At 45.2% G+C, this 16748-nt stretch overlaps 1 protein-coding gene across 1 annotated transcript in view; it reads left to right on the forward strand.

Annotated features, from left to right (window-relative positions):
- Window positions 1-16748, forward strand: part of FAM124A (family with sequence similarity 124 member A) — a 71927-nt gene that overhangs the window by 18596 nt on the left and 36583 nt on the right. The window contains exon 3 of the mRNA XM_031465972.2: window positions 5963-6696. Within this exon, the coding sequence (XP_031321832.1) occupies window positions 5963-6696 (734 nt within the window). The remainder of the gene's footprint in view (window positions 1-5962; window positions 6697-16748) is intronic.

Raw genomic sequence — 16748 nt, forward strand, 5'->3', positions numbered from 1 at the left:
ACCAAGTCTCTAAGCTCCTGAATTGTTCTGTGCCACCGAGTGGAACTTTGGAAATGCAAATAAGTTTATTCAGCCTCCTGCATTTGAGGTTAGAGAGATTCCAGCTAAGCTCCAGGGCCAGATTCCCTAAAGCAAGCAGCCTGCAGCGGCTGGAGCTGCCCATGTCCAGACTCTGCTGCCTCCTGAGGGTGTCTGGGGCCCCGTGGTACTTAGGGCACTGGATTGGTCCACCGGCAGTTATTCAGGTGATGGAAATGGTTACGGCTGCTGCCTTGGAAACCCCTTCTTATACCCACAGTGAACATGGTTTGGTCAGTGAAGGATCTGTTGCAGTTAGGTTCCTGACTCCATCTTACATATTTGCTTATTGTCTGTCTTCCCTCTAGAGTGTAAGTTCTATGAAGGCAGAGACTTGTTTTATTCTCTACTCTATCCTACAGTGCCTGGCAGATAGTAGGTGTTCAATAAACTTTCCTTGGTTAAATTAAGTGATTGACACTGAATTGCAAACTGTCAGTGATGGCTGGTGGATAAAACGACAAGAGACATCAGTCATTGCCCAGAAATTCTAGAAAGGGGTATCTGAGCTTGTCACGTCCTGAGACTTGGCCAGGCATTCCCTTCGGAATGAGAGATCTGGACCTTCAATTAGACGTACCTGCTACTGGGAAGTAAGTGTCGTAGGATTACATCAGTTGGCCAGTTCTGGAAGGAGGTCTGCTTGGCAGGCACCAGACAGTGGAGGCCAGTGCAGGCAAGACTGGTGTGAAGCCCCAGGTGCAGAGAGTGCCGTGAGGGGGTCCCAGCACAGGCAGTACTGAGATAGCTGAGTGGGAGGACCAGCATCAGGACATCTGTCTGTGGTCCCCCCCCACCCCCCCCGCCTCCTCCACCAGACTCAAGATTAGGACATCTGTGCAGGTCAGGGGCTGCCAGAAACTGCCCAGGCATAATGGTCGGTCCATCCACAGCAGAATCCCCCCACCCCTCCATGTTTCCTGAAGGAGCTAAGCCACAGTTTCAGAGCCCAGCCAGGCAGGCTGAGGGTAGGAGCAGGATTATAAGGATGGTGGCCTGGAGAGGTGAGAAAGCACAGAGACCCTGCTTTTCTCCAGCCGAATGGCCTTTGGCTATTTAGTTAATGTTTCTTTCACCTGCAAGATGGGGAGGATACACCTTTATCATGGTGGTATTTTAAAGATTAAATGAGATAATATATGCAAAGCTTTTAGGACAATGTCTAACAAATGATAAGAACTTGATAGGTGATTATTATCATCTAAGTTATTTTCTGTTACACTTATGAGACCAAAAAAAGGAATATACAAGAGAGCGAAATATTGGGGAAAACAGAATAGATGCTCAGGTTAACAGTAAGCTTTCTGCCTCACAGAAGACCCACACTGGTGCAGCGCTTCACTTAGAGTTGTTTTTGTTTCACATTATCAGGAAGATCTAATTATACGTAATCACACAGGGAAGACTCTTGCTTGTCCTCTTGGGAAGCAGAAGCTAGTTGGAAAGCTTTGTGAACCTTGTGCAAACGGCTCCATCCTCTCACCAGCCCTGGGGACGTCCACCTGTTGGCCGGGTTCGGTCTGTCTTGCCCTCACTGAACAGGTGCTCTCTGAGGGCCCCTGAGAAGAGTGTAATAGATACGATAAAGGCGGGACACATCCCGCATTCGCAGTGTCTCCGCTTCTCCACGGAGGCAGAGAGGCTTTTCATGACAATTAATTATTCACATTTTCTCTCCTTCCCCTCAAATACTTGGTTTCCTGTCTTAGCTCCACGGAGGCAGGTTTTCTCTGGGGCGTGTGTAACCCTCGCAGCCAATGATGGTTTGGAGCCGTGTTGTGCCCCTTTGAGCCTGTTGATTTCAAGGTCGCGTGCGGTGGGCACGTGCTGGCGATGGCTAATGCCGCTGCTCATTCCCCGGCCCTTCTCCGGGCCGGATTTAAATCTCCTTGGTTCACACAGTGCAAAGGGAGTTCTGGAGTTGGGTCTCCATCTTCCTTGATCGCTTGATGGGGCCGCATCCCGAGCTGCCCAGGCCAGCTGTGCTAGGTCGAATCCCTTTCAGCCCCACTCCCTGCCCTGAGGCAGAGTCGGGCAGCTTGCCTTTTGCAAAGCTGTAAACATTCACTCCTCTGTGCAGGCTTCAACATGGCCTTTGTTACTCCTCCCTGGGAAACCTTTGTGCAGGGAACAGAGGCGGCCCCAACGCTGAGCACCCTGATAGCTCTGTCTCTGAGACTCAGAAGCTACCTTACTCGGGGCCTCTTCACGCCTGCCTGCCTTCCCCATGCCAACTTTTGCTTTTCTGTCACTGTCGCACGCACCTGCAGAGCTGGCCTGATTCACTTCTGCTTGAAGGCAGTGCAGAGACCTGGGCACGTGCCCTCAGGGAGGTCAGGGAGGCGGCTTCTAGATATTCTTCCTCAGAGACCCAGGGCCAGCAGAATGAGATGTAAATGGGTGTGTGTGACATGAAGCTCTGGACTGCTGGCTGAGAAGCCAGCCAATCAGAAGCAGACAGGCGAGCAGGAGAGAGAGAAGAAGGAGCAGCTACATGGCCAGGAGTGGCTGGAGAGTGACAGCTGCTCCTCAGGCTGTGAAACTAGTCCTTCTCTGCAGAACCATGGAGGATGGTGCACACAGACCTCAGATGCCGCAGAGCCAAGTGCTTGCGCATGTCCTCTGTGCCACTGGCAGGGTACCTCTCCTCTTTGTGCCTTGATGTCCTGCTCCCTAAAATGAGGGCAAGAGTAGCACCCTCCCCCTCCTGGGGTTGTTGTGAGGATCACATGAGTTCATGCGTGTGGAACGCGGAGAAAGTGCTGGTCCACACTCAGTGCCATCTGTGTGTCAGCGACAACGTGGCACCATGTACGTGGTCATGTGCTCGTCCTGAGTGTGGGGTCAGGTGCTTAAAGGGACCTGCCTGATTGCTCTGACTTCTATTCCTTAATGCTCTTTCCCCTCCTAGAAATCATCTGTAATTTTCTCAAGTGCATTTCTTCATCCCCAGATTATCCCAAGCCTTTCTCCTCCTTTCCATTTATAGTGAGCATTCATCACTGTTCAGCGAAATCTCATGTCTCCACTGGTGGGCGAACAGGGCACCATGGAAAAGTGAACTATGCATTGTCCTAGTTGTGGTATCTTCTCCTACTTCTGCTGGAGCTCCTTACTGGCAGGAAATGTACTCAGTTTGTTTTCTCACTGCTTCTGCTTCAACGGCACTGCTGCTGACGGTGGTACTAATGTTCATTGTCTTTCTGTTGTTTAGTCAAAGTCAAAGGGTGGGGAAACACACTTCAGCCATTGTAGGAGGAATTACAAAGCCACACGGGCAGAGAGCAAGGAGATGGGGTAGAATAAAGAACCAGGGCTGGTGATGCAGTCTCCCACACTGCCGAGCCCTGCCACCTCTCACCTAGACTCCACTCATTTTTTAACTTCTTACTTTGCCAGTATCCAACCCCCGCCTTGACCTGATCCTGACATCCCTTTGTTAAAACTTTCCATTGCCCCTCTCACTACCCAGCTGAGCTGAAGCCCTGTGCAACTTGGCTCCCATCCATTCTCCCTACTGCGTCTGTTGCCATCTTTCAGAATTACTCACCACCCTCTTCCAAATGTGCTTGTTTTCCGCACAGTTTTGTGCCTTCAGACACAGTCTTCCCTCTTCCTGCAGTGATCACCCCCACATCTGAGGTTGTTGTAAGGGAGATGTCGTTGACCCTTCAAGACTCAGCTCACCTGGAACTTCTTCTGGAAAGCCTTCTCAGAAGCCCTCTAGAGAAAACATTGCTCCTTCTTTCGTGGTGTGGTAATAAATTGAAATTCCGTCATGCTCATATTTAACTGATACACGTCCAGGGATATATGCTCAGCCAGAGAGAGGGGGAGAGTTTAAATAATTCCACCCACCATTCTACCCTGTGACCGTGGGAGTACTAAGACTTGGCTTTGCTGTTACCTTAGACATCCTTCGGTTCCAGAAGCCACTCCAGCTCCCAAAAGCCTCTTGTAGCACGAAAGGCACCGCCTAGTGAGTGGGGGTCTGATGTTGAACGATACAAGACTCTTCTTTTATAACATAGCCATGCAGCAAGCCTGTTATTTCATCAGGTGTTCAACCAACGGAACGTCCGTCTGGCTGTGTTATCTTGTTGCAAGTCAGGACCTTGTAGTCCTATGTGGGAAATTCCAGGGACTTTCAGTGGTAACATTGTGTATAGTTAATGTTTGTGTCATGGTGACTTTAGAATCTAGCCTCCACCTAAGATGCTACCCTATCATATTTCCTATAGACTTATATCAGGTCGAATTTTCCTCTTTTATGTCGGTGTTTCCCAGCTAAATCATGAAGCTCTCATCTGTGACTTATGGTTCTTTAGAGAGCTGCTGCCTGTGGCTGGGGGTCATGCATTGGACAGCTCTAAGGGAGCACTATTCATGCCAGAGCCTACATAAATAGACTCCCATGGTAGTCATGGCGCCAGCTTCCTTGTCTCCCGGTGCCTGGTGCATAGATTGCTCAAGAAGTGTGTGAACAAATGAGTGACTAAGAAAGAAGGCAATGGCAAACTGAGCTCCCTGTTCCCAAGTGAGATATCTAACAGTCAGGGTGGGATGAAAATTCAGACAGGTTTTGTCTCAGCAAAATTAAGACCATGTTATCGCAGGTGCCTCTGATGAAATGCTCTGTAAACCCACCTGGAATATCTTGTTTACCTACCAAAAAAAAAAAAATCACCTTTCATCCCACAAACCGATCAGGGTGATTGATGGTTTCTAAAAGCACACCCGCTTCTCAGACATTACCGACGGCATGATCACCCTAAGCCTAAAACTCTAGTGGATGTTGTGAGAGACATGTGTGGACACAGGTCTAGTTTCTAGATGAATCTCACCCTCCAAGTCACAGTAGACTTAAAGATTCCTCGATTTCCCTTGGATGGTCATACAACTTAAATAAATACAAAAAGAGCCATCATGAACAAGAGCAAGCCTTTTATCAGGTTCTCTGATAAAATATACTGAATATTTCTGTAGTAGAAATATGCCCCAGTGTGGCCGGCAAACTGTCCACCCCTTGGAACAGGTTGCTGAGGTAAACAGTTAAATTCACACTTGGAATTTGATGTTCTGCCAGAGGACATAGGGAGGGGAGCTGACCCATTCAGGGAATGTGGGCTTCTGGGTGGACGTGGTCCAAGAAGAGGCCCCCAAGGCAGCATGACGTAGGCAGTGACGGTCACACCGTGCATCACCCCACCCCCAACCACAGCCCCAGGAAGCTCTGACAGCAACAACACTGTGCTTGTCCCCCGGCCCCCACCCCAAGTTGTTCTCCCCTGTGTCTCTAGCAGCAAGACGATCGCCAGCCGGCCACCCCACCATGGAGACACAGTTGGCAGGATGCCTCACCAGCCAGGGCTCAAAGTATCAATTAGAGTAAGTGGTGAAGAAAGGATTCCATCAATGTTAAATGAATGAACAAACTGATGAATAAACAGTGAGATAAGCAAACCAAAGGTGTACAGTGGCGTAGGGAACGTTTGTGGGGAAAGGCACTGCAGGAAATTCTAAATGGTGTACAGGTAATGCTACAGGACCCTCCCTGATGGCCCTGTTATCTCTTCCAAATCCGCGGAGGCTTGACTTTGTGCTAGAGTGTGTGGAATATGCGCTCCACCTGAAGTGCTGGGCCAAGGCTGCCCTACCACCCCCCAGCGTGGGGGCCAGCGTGAGTAATAGCGCTTGAATTTGGGGCCGCCAGGTGCTGCGGCGGTGTTATTTGCATGTGAACTTGGAATCGGAAACTAAGGATCATGGAGTCAGTTCAGGTAGAATTTAGCTTCTCTTCCTGCTCAGGCCTTGCGTGTCATCACGGGACACCTTAATGAAATAGTCACCATTTGTTTCTTTGGGTTTTGTTTTGTGCTCTTAGGCGAGCTCTCCGTGGAGGAAGCGCAGGACCCTTTCCTGGTGAGCATCCACATAATCGCAGACCCAGGGCAGTCGCAGCCCCTGCAGGAGGCCATCGACAAGGTCTTGGCTTGGATCCACCCGGACCTGCGGCTGTTCAGGGTCTCCGAGAGGAGGGCGCCCCGGCGGCGGCGGAAGGCCCCGAAGGCGGCGCAGCCGGCGCTGGCGGTGGTGCTGTTCCTGCAGGAGGAGTACGGCGAGGAGCAGATCCTGCAGCTGCACCGCACGCTGCAGCGGCCGCCCTGGCGCCACCACCACACGGAGCGCGTGCCTGGCCGGTTCCTGCCCTACCTGCCCTGCAGCCAGGACTTCTTCACGCTGGCGCCCGGGACGCCGCTGTGGGCCATCCGGCCGGTGCACTACGGCAGGGAGATCGTGCGCTTCACCATCTACTGTCGCCATGACAACTACGCCGACATCCTCAAGTTCTACGAGCTCATCCTCAGGCGGAGTCCTAGCCAGAGGAAAACGGACTTCTGCATCTTCCCCGTTTTCTCCAACTTGGATGTGGACATCCAGTTCTCTCTGAAAAGACTGCCCCGTGACCAGGCCCCGGTCCCCACCGACTCCTCCGTGCTGGAGTTCCGAGTCAAGGACATCGGCGAGCTGGTGCCTCTCTTGCCCAACCCCTGCAGCCCCATCAGTGAGGGCCGCTGGCAGACGGAGGACCACGATGGGAACAAGATCCTTCTGCAGGTACCTTGGGGAAGTCTGTCTGTGTGTCTGTGTCTATCTCCCTCTTGGGAGAATTGGGAAACAAGTGGATTGGTTCTGGCAGAAACTCTAGTTAGTACCTGTTACAGAATAATGAGTTAAGAAAAAGGAGGGACCAGTGACCCTCTGGCTCTTAGACCAAGTCAAGTTGTCTGTACTCTAATTACACAATTTTCACTTTGCTGCCCCGGCCATGTGCCACAGGCCAGCCACAGCCAGTTCCTCTAGTGCCTCATCACCCCCTGTTTGAGTGTCCACTAAATGCTTCTGGCTCCTGGGGGTTTCAGTGAGCAGACATCCCAGGAAATTTGTTATTAAAGACTCTTTAATCTGCTTCCTTACAAGTAGGGAGTTCTTTCCCAACAAATTCTTCATTCCACAAAGGAATTTCAGGAAAAAAAATCTATGACAATTGTAATATAATGACATTCAGCAGGGAAGATACCTGTTTTCTTCTTCCCTCAAGTGCCCCCCCCCCCCGCTTTCTACCCTTCCACCCTTCTGCTGCTGGGCAGTAGGTTGTTAAAATTCAGTGATCCCTTGAAAATGACTTTCTCATAAGCGTTTTAAGGAGTATGTGATGGCTTTGGAGCTTCTGGTTTCATGAAGCTTGGAGAGGGGTGTGTGAATACATATAAGGAAATGGATGCGGTAGACTGTTCTGTTGCTTCCATGGTTCAAGTCTTGGCTCAGTTACTGGACCCATTTCTCCCCTCATCCTTCCAGTGATTGTCTAAAACTCTTTAGGGATCATTAATTCAATTCTAGAATTCAAAATTCAGCATACAGATTTAAGAACGTCCCACACCTGCCCTACCTGATTAATGCTTTCCAGACCCAGGTTTTCTAGAATTAACAGGTAAATCAGTTTCAGGACTTTGTGTTTCTGAAATGCCTCTGCCTCTGGCATTTCAGTTTTCACGTATGGACACCCGAGAAGAGAAAGTTGATAGCAAGTTAGGGGACAATGTCTTGAAAGGCACTGATTGTATTTACTTAAATCACAGGTAACATTTCTTAGTTTTTGTTGGTTTTGGCATTGAACATCAGTTATGTAATCCACATATCGCAAAATGAAGTGAGAATTTGGCTCCTGTCAGATAACTGGTTAAAACAATAGGCAGGCCACATTACTCAAGTCAGAAGGGTGACCTTGAGATATTTACAACTTGTAGGAACTAGATAGTTTTCAGATTTCCCTTTGAACTATGCAAATAAGAAACTAATACTGATATATTATTCGGTGAATTAAATGCTAGCTAGCATTTGTTTTATAATCCCTTTTGAAATGTGAGAACATTTTTCCTCTGTGTTAAAAACTGCCAATTCTTTATGCAAACATAATGCAGTTGCATATGTAAAAATTAGTGAAAGAAGTTTGTTCATACTAAAAAACCAAAATGAATGTGATTGTTTCTGAGGGACTTCTTTTTTGCAGTATTTAGAATACTTTCTCCTCTTGATCCCTATAATACCATATATGAAAGAATAAAGGAGGAAAGCTTGGCCTGAACTCTGCTCAGAGGAACCACTGCAAGACGACTTCAAAGAAGAGCCACACATTTAAATGGCTGTAAAATCCATGTAGGTGCAGGCCTCTGAAGTTAGAGCATCCAATGTGAAAAGAGTAAGAAAGAAGATTTGTATCCTGGGTCTCAGGAATTTGGGCCTTTGTTCAAAATAGTAATACGTCTAAGAGTTAAATCACTGTGAGCAGACAGGACTGACAGTCCCCCTCATAATCCTTGATCATGGCCGTTTGAACAGGTTACTGTTACTGCTTCACTGCAGAAAGCAGCCTTCTCCTCTAGCAGGAGATGCACACCTGCCCACCTCTCCCAGTTACTTCTAAAAGTTAAAATTTGTGTTTCAGTCTTTAGCAAAATGAAGGTATTTCGGCCATGGCAGGAGGAACACAGCTGAGAGAGCGCCTTTTTACTCACATTCTCCTCAGCAGTATTGTCGGCCAAGTTTCATTTTCAACTGTACTTTTTAAAATAAATGCTTCGGTTCAGTTGCATGAGGTTAGACATTGAAGAAAACCTTGGTAGGGTAGTTTCTAGTTGCTTTCTTTAAAAGTAGGTTGCATTTCATTTCCTCATCCTGCCCCATTGACTTAACGTTCCCATATTTCAGAGACCTCATCCACCCATGTGTTTCCTCTCGAGGAGAAGAGCTGAGAGGTCTGTTTCTGGGAGATACTCAGCCTCTTATAAGAAACGTTTTTAACTAAGATCTGATAAGATGGAAAGAAAGACTTCTTCCTCCTGAAACTTACCTCTCCTCCTTTCCTGGCATTGCCTGATTCTGGGGGAAAAGGTGGCGGGGACTTTGGGGGCAGGGGTTTGCCAGCATCAGAAGTTGCCCCGATCCCTCTGGAAAATCCATCTTAGGAATTTGCCTTAATGATAGATGAGAGGGAACTACCGCTTTCTGGAGCCAAGACCGTACTAAACTAACATTGTCCTTTGAACGTAATAGTTTCTCTTTACTTGTTATTGAAGAATAACATAAATGATTTATATGATGAAAAGTGTGCATCATATACACTCAATGAATTTTCACAAACTAAACATTTGCACAAGCAACACCAAGATAAAGAAACAGAACAGAGACAGAAACAGAAGGGAAGGCCTCTCTTCCCCTGCTCCTGGGACTCCCTTTCCTTAAATGAACATATTAATTACTCTGCTGCACAACAGAGGGGAGGATGTACCCAGTCAAAGAAGTTGGGGATAAGGCTGTTATCTATTTTGTGTATTTATAAGTAGATTCTCACATTAAAAAAAAAAAAAACTTAGGTTGGCTGAAAAAGATATAGATCATACTAGAAGATTAATAAAAATAATTAGTGAAAGGACATGAAGTAGAGGAAAAATGATAGGAAAGAAAGATAAACCAAGTGTCACATCCAAAATACATGCCGTTTCCTATATGCTGTCCCAAGCTGCGCTGTTTAATTGGTAGCTGCATGTGGCCATTTAAATTTAAAGTTGAAGTTAATTAAAATGAAAAGTTCAGTTCCCCAGTCTCACTAGACACATGCCAAGTGCTCAGCAGCCACATGTGGCGGATAGCTACCATATTGGGCAGCACACGTACAGAAAATTTCCATCATCACAGAAAGTTCTGTTGGACGGCATCCTTCCAGAAATAGGCCCCAAATTTGATCTTGAGTTCTGTAGCAGCAAAAACAGAACAGAAAATCAGCCGTGATATGATTTAGAGTCCACGAGGGAAAAATAGACTATGCTTTAGATGCACAACTATTCCTGGTTCCGAGTGCTGGGAGCAGTGTTGCCCCCACCTTCTTGCATCCATAGTGATGTCAGCTGCCCACCCTCAAGTGTGCCTCTAGATTAACTGCACCGAGGCCTCCCAAGGCTTTCTTACACAGCGCCTGCAGTGTGGGCAGGGCGCCCAGCCAAGTATAGTGCAGCAAAATGAGGTGGTCCCCGCCTGCAGCTCTCGTGGGCTTGACTTAGTCCCAGAGGGAGGGATACATTTTCAGATTATCTCCCCAAATTTGTTTCTCTCAGCCAGAGATTTTGTAGACTATGATTGCCAGTAAGCTTGGCTTGCTTATTCCCAGCCGAGTTCCTGGAGCACACCTCTTACACGTAGCTAGTACAGGATGAAGCCCTATGTCCTGAGACTCAGCCCAGCTGAGGTATATGGTGACATCTCCTCAGGGAGCTCTGAGGAGCCTGACAAGGACACAGGCCCAAACGGTAGGCCATCGCCTCCTTTGGGGGCCTACCACGGGAGTGCCATGGGCAGGGCCAACTCTTTAAGAATCAATTTGAGTTTCCACCCAAAGACACAGACAGAAGAAGCACAGATGAGGACCTGAAGGGCAATTTCACAAAGAGAATGTGTCTGGGAAATGTTGAAAGCAGGTCACACCATGTCTTCGAAGTAGCAAGGTAATTGAAAATGGCATCTAAGCCTTTGGAAGACTTCTTCCATGGTGGATGGTCACCTGCTGTTCTTTGCATCCTCCTAAGGCCAAAGAGAAATTGGCTTAAACAAAAGGTTTTAAGTAGTACGTATGTATGTATTTTTACTGAAGTACAGTCAGTTACAGTGTGTCAATTTCTGATGTACAGCACAATGTCCCAGTATGTATATACATACATAGGTTTGATTTCATATTCTTACTCATTAAGGGTTATTACAAGGTACTGAATATAGCTCCCTGTGCTATACAGAAGAAATCTGGATTTTTTAATCTATTTTTGTATTAAGTGGCTCTCCCAAATTTATCCCTTCCCACCCCCTTTCCACCAGCAACCATAAGATTGTTTACTATGTCTGCAAATCTGTTTCTGTTTTGTAGATGAGTTCATTAGTGTCCTTTTTTTCTTTTTTTTAGATTCCACATATGAGTGATATCATATGGTATTTTTCTGTTTCTGGTTTACTTCACTTAGGATGACATTCTCTAGGTCCATCCATGTTGCTGCAAATGACATTATTTTATTCTTTTTTATGGCTGACTAGTATTCCATTGTATAGATATACCACAGCTTCTTTATCCAGTCATGGATATTGTCATTGGACATTGAAGTTGTTTCCATGTCTTGGCTATTGTATGTAGTGCTGCTATGGACATTGGGGTGCATGTGTCTTTTTGCATGAGAGTTCCTTCCAGATATATGCCCTGGAGTGGGATTGCTGGATCATATGGTAAGTCTATTTTTAGTCTTTTGAGGAATCTCCATACTGTTTTCCGTAACAGCTGCACCAGACTACATTCCCACCAACTGTGTAGGAGGGTTTCCTTCTCTCCACAGCCTCTCCAGCATTTATCATTTGTGGACTTTTGAATGATAGCCATTCTGACTGGTGTGAGATGATACCCATTGTAGCTTTGATTTGTGTTTCTCTGATAATTGGCGATATTGAGCATTTTTTCATGTGACTGTTGGCCGTTTGTCTTCATTGGAGAATTGCTTGTTTAGGTCTTCTGCCCATTTTTGGATTGAGTTATTTGTTTTTCTGTTATTAAATTGTATGAGCTGTTTATATATTCTGGAAATTAGACCTTTGTCAATCTTATCATTTGCAAATATTTTCTCCTATTCCATAGGTTGTCATTTTGTTTTGCTTATGGTTTCCTTTGCTGTGCAAAAGCTTATAAGTTTTATTAGGCCCTATTTGTTCATTTTTGCTTTTATTTCTATTGCCTGGGTAGACTGCCTTAGGAGAACATTGCTAAGATTTATGCAGAGAATGTTTTGTCTGTTTTCTTCTAAGAGGTTTGTCATGTCTTATGTTTAAGTCTTTAAGCCATTTTGAGTTTATTTTTGTGTATGGTGTGAGGGAGTGTTCTAATGTCATTGATTTACATACTGCTATCCAGTTTTCCCAACACCACTTACTGAAGAGATTGTCTTTTCCCCATTGTATATTCTTGCCTCCTTTGTCGAAGATTAATTGACCATAGGACTGTGGGTTTATTTCTGGGCTCTCTGTTCTTTTCCATTGATCCATATGTCTGTTTTTATGCCAGTACTGCACTGTTTTGATTACTGTAGCTCTGTAGTGTTGTCTGAAGTCTGGGAGGGTTATTCCTCCAGCTTCTTTCTTTTTCTGCAATATCACTTTGGGAATTCTGGGTCTTTTGTGATTCCATATAAATTTTAGGATCATTTATTCTAGTTCTGTGAAAAATGTCATGGATAATTTGATAGGGATTGCATTAACTCTGTAGATTGCCTTTGGCAGTATGGCCATTTTAACAATATTGATTCTTCCAATCCAAGAGCATGGGCTATCTTTCCATTTCTTTAAGTCATCTGTAATTTCCTTAATCAATGTTTTGTAGTTCTCCATATATAAGCCTTTCACCTCTTTGGTCAGATTTATTCCTAAGTATTTTATTGTTTGGATGCGGTTTTAAAAGGGATTATTTCTTTACTTTCTTTTCCTGCTGCTTCATTATTAGTGTAAAGAAATGCAACTGATTTCTGTATGCTAATGTTGTATCCTGCTACCTTGCTGAATTCTTTTATCAGCTCTAGTAGTTTTTGTGTGAAGCTTTTAGGGTTTTCAATATATAGTATCATGTCTTCTACATATAATGACAATTTTATCTCTTCTCTTCCAATTTAATCCCTTTTATTTCTTTTTCTTGCCTGATTGCTGTGGCTAGGACTTCCAAGACTATGTTGAATAGGAGTGGTGAGAGTGGGCATCTTTGTCTTGTTCCAAATTTTAGTGTGAAGGCTTTCAGTTTTTCACCCTTGAGTATTATGCTGGCTGTGGGTTTGTTATAAATCGCTTTTATTATGTTGAGGTATATTCCCTCTATAATATTTGGTAAGAATATTTTTTTTATCATAAATGGGTGTTGAATTTTATCAGATGATTTTTCTGCATCTATTGAGATGATCATGTGCTTTTTGTCCTTTCTCTTGTGGATGTGGTGTATCATGTTGGGTCCAAGCATCTGCTGGCTGATGGCAAGTGGGAGTCCAGCCACAGAATGCAGGGCAGGAGGCAAAGAGGATGTGTGGGTGTCCTCTCTGCCCCTCCTGCTAGGCTGGGGGCCCCGGAGGGAACAGTGGCTGTGCTGATGGGAGCCCCTCCACTCCAGGGGAGGCTGGGACAGTAGGGGAGGGCCCAGCCTGTATCTCTGGGAAGGCCAAGTGACACACATGACACTGTCCACCCTCCAGGCTTGGTGCCTCTTTTTAGCTGCCAGAAACGGGGAAAGACCATGTCCGGTCGGTCAGCCTCTTGCCTGGGGAGGAGCTTACATAGGGAATTTACCCAAGAAATAATAATGGTGTGATAATGAGTATTAATTGCTTACTTAGTTGGTGCCATGCTTTAGGCTAAGTGCACTCTAGTACCTTACTTGACCCTCTCAGCATTTCTGCCGGCCCAGGACGGCTCGCACCCTGACCCTGCAGATGCAGACCCTGAGATTTAAGTCTGTAACTGCCACACCCAGTGTCACCAACAGCAAATGGCAGGATTGGGAGTAGACTTAGGGCATCTGACTCAGGACCCACACTGGCTGTGCTGCTCCCGTCTTTTCCAAGGAACACGGCAAGGCCTGGGCCTTCCTCCTGTCAGTGCTTCTCAAGTTTCAGTAGACTTGAAAGTCACAGATTCCTAGGTTGCCTCCAGAGACCTGGATCCAAGAGGTCCAGAGTGGGGCCTGAGGTCCTGCATCTCTAACCAGCTCCCAGGGGCCACTGCCCGAGCATGCTCTCTACACGTTCAGGGTGTTTGGGATTCTCTAAGCAAGACCACCCACTTGTCACTTCATGTTTGGTTAGCACAGCCTGGGACATGCTCCCTTCTTGAAGTGTGTTATAACTGTACTTAGTAGCAGGCTCAGGACAGAACATCAAAAGTACAAGTCAGGATCACAATGATCATTTGCAATATGTACTACGTATATTGAGGCATCGTTGTGCACCTGAAACTATTATAACATTATATGTCAATTATATTTCAATTAAAAGAAAAGAAAGAAAAAAAAAAAGAGTACAAGTCACAAGAGGTGTCTGGAAGATGAGCTCAGAACTTCCTAAAACTGTTTGGATCCTGTTCCCAGCCCCAGGCCAGATGTCCGCTGCACAGCACTCCCCAGGAAACGTCAGCTTGTCCTGCCTCCCCCTTGGTCTCTGGTATTCTCAGGACAGGGATGCAGTGACCCCAGGGGCAGGGCATCCACCCATGGAAGCAGGAAGGGGTGTGAATGAGTTGGATCCCATTGGGCACACCAGCTCGCCCCACCCAACCAGGGTTTGTGGCTCCCAGTCCAGACTCTGAAGACATGTGCTGTTTTCAGTGAACCACATCACCTGCACTGGGCTGTTTTATCTGTGCGGATTACCCAGGGGTGTCGAAAGGTACCCCAGAATATCGTTTCCCAGAGCCTCGTCTGAGTTTGACATTCCTGCAGAATGTGTAAGTGACATCATAGCTCTTTTGGGCCTGGAAGGAAGAGTAATTTTCTTTTAGGGAAAGAAAAAGAAGTGAACTATGATTATGGGCCTTGGCAGGACTTGGAATCAGAGCTTTGAGGCAGAGGAAGGAGACTGAGGAATGTAAAGTCACGTTCTCTGCTCTCAAATTTAGAGCAGCTTTCCCCCCTTGGCCTGCCTCTCCCACTTAGCTTATTTAGTATGGTCTGTCCAGGGCTGTGCTTCCAAGGATTTTGGTTTAGGGGTGGATGTGGAAGAAAGGGCTGCTGTTTCTGCATGTGGCAAGCGGCTCCCAGCAGGTAGGGCTGGTCCCTTGCAGGCCAACCACCTTGTGCCTGTCAGTAAATTGCATCAGATGTAGACAGTCCAGCACCCTAGGGAGCTGATCGCGCCAATAAACACTTTGAACGTATCCTCTCAACCGGACATGGTACTGGGGATGAACAAAGATGAACAAGAGTCCTGTGCTCCACGTTCTTAGCTGGTCCAGACCATCCCATGGGGTATGACGTGTGCAGGCTGTGATGCAGCAAAGTGGGGTACAGAGGGTCACCTTCCTCCAGGGCCGGGAAAACAGGGTGACCATCACAGGTGCCTCCTGGGAGCCAGCAGTTAAGAGCGGGGGTTCAGGATCCCACCGATCTAGACCAAATCCTGTTCTCCTGGCGATCTGACAGCTCTGTAAGGCTGGCTGAACCTTTAAACACCAGGCCCCAAAACCTACTTTAATTTCCAGTGAATTTTCCTCCTGTGTTAATATATTTTTTGTTAGCTTCCATTTAGTCATCCTTTTTAAAAATTGAAGTATGGTTGATGTACAATATTATATAAGTTATAAATATATAATATAGTGTTAATTTTTAAAGGTCATACTTCATTTTTTATTACTATAAAATATTGGCTGTATTCTCCATGTTGTACAGTATATCCTCGTAGCTAATTTTAAACCTAATAATTTATACCTCTTAATCCCCTACCCCTGTCTTGCTCCTCCCCACTTCCCTCTGTATATGTCTCTTAGGCCTTTTTGGTCTCTAGTGTTGTTCAGATTTGCTGTTTCCTTATTGATTTTCTGTCTGGATGATGAATCAATTGTGTTGAGAGCATTTTACTAAAAACCCCACTATTATTTATTGTAGTTAATGTCTCATTTTAAAATTGTTGTATCTTCATGAAGGATTGACCCCTTTATCATTTATCATGAACTTCTTTGTATCTTCTTATCATTTTTAAAGTCTGTTTTGTCTAAGTATTGCTAACCCTGCTTTTCTTGGTTACTACTTGCTTGAAATATCTTTCTCCTTCTCCATCCTTTTTCTCTCAGTCTATATACATCTTTAAGACTAAAGTGAGCCTCTTATAGGCAGCATATCATTAGATCTTGCTTTTTTTTAAATCCATTCAGCCATTCTTTGTCTTTGTCTTTTGATTGGATAATTTAATCCATTTATGTTTAAAGTAATTATTAATAAGGACTTAGTAGTGCCATTTTGTTCATTGTTTTCTGGCTGTTTTGTAGATCCATTGTTCCTCACTTCTTATTCTGCTGTTTTGATGTGTTTTGATGTCTTTTAGTGTTAGTATGCCTTGACTTCTCTATCATGTTCTTTTGTGCAATTACTGCAGCTTTTTCCCTTGTGGTTACCGTGAAGCTTACATAAAACATCTTAGAATTATGACACCCTATTTTATTTTATTTTTTTATTGAGGTATAGTCAGTTTATAATGTTATGTCAATTTCTAGTATACAGCACAATTCTTCAATCATACATGAATATACATATATTCATTTTCATATGACACCTATTTTAAACTGATAACAGTTTAATTTTAATAGCATTCCTAAACTTAACACTGTTACTTCTGCCCTCACATTTTAGGTTTTTGATATTGCACATTGTGTATTTTTTATATTGCATGTCCCATAACAGATTATTATGGTTACAGTTATTTTTACGTTTGTTTTTTAACTTTTAAACTAGAGGTGTAAGTGAATTGCATACCACCCTTACCATATTACAGACTAATTTTGACCATATATTCACCATTATCAGTGAATTTCACACTACCTTCTTATGCTTTTATAAT

Source organism: Camelus dromedarius, chromosome 13 (assembly GCF_036321535.1).
Source record: "Camelus dromedarius isolate mCamDro1 chromosome 13, mCamDro1.pat, whole genome shotgun sequence".
NCBI classification, from domain to species: domain Eukaryota; kingdom Metazoa; phylum Chordata; class Mammalia; order Artiodactyla; family Camelidae; genus Camelus; species Camelus dromedarius.